This window comes from Mustela putorius, unplaced genomic scaffold (assembly GCF_011764305.1).
Source record: "Mustela putorius furo isolate JIRA1106 unplaced genomic scaffold, ASM1176430v1.1 tig00003942_pilon_pilon_pilon, whole genome shotgun sequence".
NCBI classification, from domain to species: Eukaryota; Metazoa; Chordata; class Mammalia; order Carnivora; family Mustelidae; genus Mustela; species Mustela putorius.
The window spans coordinates 18,627,806-18,633,805 of record NW_025422087.1 but is presented as its reverse complement, the minus strand read 5'-3'; the positions used below and the strand labels follow the sequence as shown (position 1 = coordinate 18,633,805).

At 42.3% G+C, this 6,000-nt stretch overlaps 1 protein-coding gene across 1 annotated transcript in view; it reads right to left on the bottom strand.

The window, feature by feature from the left end:
- Nucleotides 1-1,078: 1,078 nt before the first annotated feature.
- The window catches only part of PAPPA2 (pappalysin 2), a 288,850-nt gene continuing 283,928 nt past the window's right edge, over nt 1,079-6,000 (bottom strand). The window contains exon 22 of the mRNA XM_013061142.2: nt 1,079-4,359. Coding sequence (XP_012916596.1) covers nt 4,285-4,359 — 75 coding nt within the window. The 3' untranslated portion in view covers nt 1,079-4,284. The remainder of the gene's footprint in view (nt 4,360-6,000) is intronic.

The window sequence follows — 6,000 nt, the reverse complement described above, 5'->3', positions numbered from 1 at the left end:
CCTAAAGATATAAATGTAGGGATCCGAAGGGGCACGTGCACCCAAATGTTTATAGCAGCAATGTGCACAATAGCCAAACTATGGGAATAACTTAGATGTCCATGAACAGACGAATGGATAAAGTGAGATATATATATATATATATATAATGGAATACTATGCACCCATCAGAAAACCTGAAATCTTGTCATTTGCAAGGACGTGGATAGAACTAGAGGGTAATAGACTAAGCGATATAAGTCAATCAGAGAAAGAAAATTATCATATGATCTCTCTGATATGAGGAGTTTGAGAGGCAAGGCAGGAGATCGTGGGAGAAAGGGAGGGGAAAAATATGAAACAAGATGGTACTGGGGAGGGAGACAAACCGTAGGAGACTCTTAATCTCAGGAAGCAAACTGAGGGTTGGTGTGGGGTGGGGGAGGGATAGGGTGGCTGGTTTATGGACATTGGGGAGAGAATGTATTACAGTGAGTGTAAGACTGATGATTCACAGATCTGTACCCCCAAAGCAAATAATATATTATATGTTAACAAAAAAACACTAATGATGTACTGTATGTTAGCTAACTGAACGTAAAAAGGTGGTGTTTGCCAAATGCATAGCACATGTTTGCTAAATTTTACTTTCTAGCTGAACTAGATGCCTCAGTGATGTCCAATATCACCCAGCCTCTCCCCAAACCTACCTCCACATCTTCAGCCTGGACTAACCTCTCCCACCTTCCCATTTCTGTCCACCATAACTTACATGCTTCCTTCTCAGACCATCTGTGTACCTTTGGCATCCAGGTGTGATACCTATTCCCTCTGAACCATAAATGATTCTTGGTCTTTATTTCTACATCTCATGAGACACTTGATACCACGATTGTGTGCTGTCCTTCGGCACATGTCATCTCTTCTCATAAGTGTTCATGTGTATTTTCTCTGCACATGCCATTTACTTAACAAATCACTTCTAAGTCACTGAAAGGAAAGATGATGATGATGCCTGCATCTGGCATGAGCAAATGGAAAGCCATTTGTAAGTGATAGTTGATTTAAGCAAAAAATAAGACACCAAAGACACTTCACATTTTCTGTGCTGATTTTTTAATGAACATTTTATAATCTTACAAAATAACTGGCTATAGCTGTTTTACATTACAATACAGTAGATCAGCTCCTTTCACTGTGTTCCCAATCCAGCCATCCTCTTGGGGTGCTAACTGATGCACTCAATAGCTATCTCACAGAGGAGAGGAAGTCCAATGCCTTGTAATGGAGGGAAGGAAAGGAGAGAATCAAGAATAGCTCTTCACTTTCATGTACTTTTCATGTACAGGTTTGCCAGCTGCCCATTCTCCTTACTCTGTCCTCTCATCTCTCTGGTTGCAGACTGTCACACTAACCATTAGAGTCAGCTAGTCCTGGGTCACCTGGACAACCAGAGCCCCTAGTTAGTAGGAAAAAAAAAAAAAAAAGCAGAGAAGTGACTTTCAGGACAAGGAAGAGCCTGTGGGAGAGGTCCTCCATGACCCCATGGATGGGTAAGAGCAGCCAAATGCAGAACATCACATGGAGTGATTGGGAGTAAAGGGAATAAAGTCCTTCCACTTTATTAAGGACATGAGAGTTAAAACACACTAGGCCCCAAAGAAAATGGCTAGAAGAGCCTGCCACCTATGAATGACCTGAGCTGACATGGGCCGGGCAAACTTCAGCCAGAAGTGCTTTCCACACACCACAGAAACTGCCCTCTTGCCTTCTCAGGGCAATCGTGGATTGTGGATTTGCCAATGGAGAATAAAATATTTGTAAATGAAATATGACAGAGAAATGTTCTCACTGTTCCTTCTGTGAAGAGACTGAGCACAGACCCACACTGCTGTGAACCACAGGCTTGCAACCTTGTGGGGGAGCTGAAGCCTTCCTGGGCTGGGCAAGGCCCAAGATACCTATTCTGCGGCCTCAGTCTCAGACAAGGCAGGATTCCCTGATGTAGAGCTTGATGCACTTCCAAGAATCTGGATACTCTCCCCAAGAAAACAATTTTACAACTCCGTTAAAAAAAAAAAATCGGCAATCTAAAATAAACTTTTTCCACTGTCCTTTCTGTACTGAAGCCTACCACAATCCTAGGAAGATTTATTCTCTTTCTGGGGTACTAAATGTGAACCCAGGACAACAAACAGTAGGTATCTAGATTTCCCTTATGGCTAGAAACATAGAGATCAAGGGCTTTTTGGATGGCAACCTCTGCTCCTTTCTTTCCTCAGTGAAGGTGTCACCCCCATTTTCTATCCTAGAGATAAATATATGTATACCCCCTTCTTCCCCCCCCCCCCATTCCAGAATATTTTTCTTTCCTCAAGATAGCGGTGGGGAATATTTCCTCTTCCAATTTGCAAAGCCATTGCCTCAGTGTTGGTGGGAAGAGTAGAAATCTTGTGGTCAGAGCCAAAGAGCAGATGATTCAGAGAGACCAAGGTTGCACTCTAATTTTGGCCCGTTCTTGGCTTCCATTGGAGAGGAGGCTCTGAGGGAGAAGCAAGCCTCCCAGGCCTTCTTGAGATAACAAACTGAAGTGTTGAGCAAGAAGTTAACTCTCTTTCCCCAAGGCTTAATCCAGAAGTTGTTACCAAAAACAACTGCAACAGACCGTGTGCAAAAAGAGGAAGCCTGGGTGGTAAACAGAGGCCGGTTAAAGTGGTCATTTTACCCACAGCCCATCTATTGAACAAGAAAAGATAATGACAACAAAAAGGACCCTAAATAGTTGAAATTCTTCTCTCTTCCCACAGAGTGTCACCCTTGCTCCACGTGTTTCCGTAGCTTTCTCAAATCAAAAACTCTAGGTCGGGGATATGATATGTTGTACTCGAACAGAATTTACCTCAGATCCCGTGTCACTTCAAGGATTCCCCTCCGATCTGTTCTGGAGATTTGGAACAAGTCTCTTTGCCTCATGTCATCCTCCTGCCTGGGGCTCTGATTTACTCCTGGCCTCTCCCATCTCCATGGCTTTGCTTGGATTCTCCATCTCTGCCTGTTCTTCCATCTCCTCCCATTTTCCCCCTATGTCATGTCCATAACATTTTCCCCCACAGAAAATCAGCAATTGGTCCCGTGTCTGTGAGTGATAGCTAGGTCTGGGGACTTAGAAGGAGAGAGGGCACAGGCCAGCCATGAGGAATGTGTGAGTTCCTGTAATCTTGTCAATCAGAGAACAAGCCCCAGTACAAACTTGCTCACTGACTGGCAGGCGAGAGCCACCCTTGAGATAGGCACGTGTGGGAGTGTAGAGGATCCTGGGGCTCAATAACTCCAACTAAGAATTCTGAGAAGTGAAAAGTAGTGAATACGTTCCTTCTGGATAAATACACAAGAACCACGGTCTGGTTCTTCTGGCCCCAGCACCAATGGGTACTCCCACACAACTTGCTACTCCTCTTAATGTTACCATCCCAATCCTTCATCGCCCTAAACTGGGCCCAGATTCCTGCTCATGAAAAGATGATTAGCTGTCTTGTTAGTTTCAAAAACTTCATCTAATTTCTCTCTCTTTCTCCATCGCCACTTCCTTTTCCACCTGCCAACCCCCATCAACAGAAAAATGGCAGAATGACTTGTCTTGCTGTACTCAAACCCTCAGGATTCATTTGGGATGTCAACTTCACAGCAGCATGTGTGGAACAATGTATAATTTTTAGCTTAGTAGACAGCAAAAAATATAATATATATAATATATTTATATAATTATGTTTAAATACTTATAAGAATTAATAACTAACCTCATTATGACTAAAGGAGACTACACAAAAGAAAGGGAGTCGGTTTAGAGTAGATGAGCCCCGAAAGATGGCAATCCATTCAAAATGGGTGTTAACAGAGCGTCCCTGGCCACTTCTCTTCTAGTATTTTGGTATTGGTTTACAAGTTGGGTGGGGCTGAATAGTTGGCGGGGTGCAGAGTGGGGAATAGGACAAGAGTTGAGGATGGGGGTGAATAGAATATAAATGGGGGAGGAGGGTCCTTGTATAGATATCATGTTTCTCCTTCCACTTTTAATCAACTGCCTCTTTGAAGAAACTTTTTGCCTGTGACTCTTCCCTACTTGGGGTACTTGGTGGAACAGTTGGCACCTATAAACATTCCCTTGCATGTCTATAAGAACCTCAAGCTCTTCCTCCATCCTTCAGTTCACAACATTTCTTCTTTGTTCACCTTTTGTTTTCTCTTACAGAGGCCTCTCTTTCTTACTGCCTCCAGGGCAGTGGAAGGAGGGGCTCGATCCCACAGTTACTGATTTTCTTCAGCCTTGGGGTCTCGGCAGGTGCATTCATCCAGGTCACAGTCAGCAGCAAATGGAATGACCTAGGGGAAATCAATGAGAAGTTGAAATAAACCATTTTCTTGCCAAGCTTCATACTTCTCAACCAGCTTCTGCTTTTCTCACTTGGTCCCAGAGGAAGTGTGTTAATATCACAGAGCTGAAACTAACACTCAGTTCTTACACTTACACATCATGGTAAATCTTCCTTGCTTCACTTTATTTACGTGTGTGTGTGTGTGTGTGTGTGTGTATGTGTGTGTGTGTGTGTACAGTGGAAGGACAATAGTAATTCCCCTAGGTGGTGGTAATGTGATTTAAATAAAATGATGGATATAAAACACACATTTCCAGGCATTTGTAATGCCTGTTACTACTACTTCTAATATAATCATTAATGTCAAGAACCATTGCTAATGTTTTCATCGCCATTATCCTCTTCAGAAAATCACTGTAAGGTAGGTAAGATGGATTTTAGCATTTTCTTTTTATCAGGAAGGCCAAGAGAGATTGGATGACTTAACTTAAGGTCATGGTACTACTATCTGGAAAAACCAAGGCTCTACAGCCTAACTCTATGGCTCCTACTTCTTGGTGTTCTTAGAGCCATACAATCATCTTTGGCATCTTGTAAGCACGAGGTTTTGCCCACCTTGAACCAAGGATGCACTTGGACTTGGTGAAACAATGCATCTCTGTACCCACTGTTTGTGGCTGGATTGCCTTCCTGCTATATAATTACCCTACTCTGAGCCGAAAATGATCCTGCAAAAGTTGCTCTCTACCTGTTCTCACTACAGCATCAGCAGACAAATACACTTTTTAAGTGTCCATAACCAGTGTCAGAGAGAACTGGGCATGTTGGGAAACATGATGTAAAATTTAGAAAGGATTCTACCCTTTGATCATAGACAATCAAGTGAGGTAAAAATAGGCATAGCTTGTAATAGTTCAAAGCACACTGAAAAGATGGGCTTAGTGACTGGGCAAGGGAGTTGGAAAATGGGTGGTATTATTTGGGGAAATTTTACAGCATATTTTCACAAAGGAGGTAAAATGTGATTTAGGGGGATTAAAGTGCCTTTCCTTTCTTTTTTTCTTTTAAAGATTTTATTTATTTGAAGGAGAGAGAGCAAGGGGAAGGGGCAGAGGAAGAGGGAGAGAGAGAATGTCAAGTGGACTCCATGCTGAGTGTGGAGCCAATGTAGAGTTTGAACTCTATATAGAGTTTTGAACTGTAGAGTTTGAACCTGAGACCATGATCTGCCTGAAATCAAGAGTTAGATAGTCAATGGACTGAGACACCTAAGTGCCCCATGATGTGCCTTTTCTTTTTTAAAAATTTAATTTAATTTTTTTTCAGTGTTCCAAAATGAAGTGCCTTTTCAGTTCTGATTTTAGTGTATGCTGGCTACAGGCACTGAAATCCATTAAAGACAAACCCTAGATTTACTGAGTATGAAATGACGATGAAGCGAGAATTGCTTGTCTTCTTCTGAAGTGGTCATACCTTCCTGGGTAGAGATGGGATCTGTGACCAGTTATGGTCTGTAAGTGAGAACAATAACTAGTTGATACAATTTCTGACCTGTTTTCCAAGCTGTTGATCTGTTTCTCTTGGTTTGGGATTTATTATTTTTTTAGAGCAAAAGACAAACAAATTGAACAGTGATCCGATGAGCCCC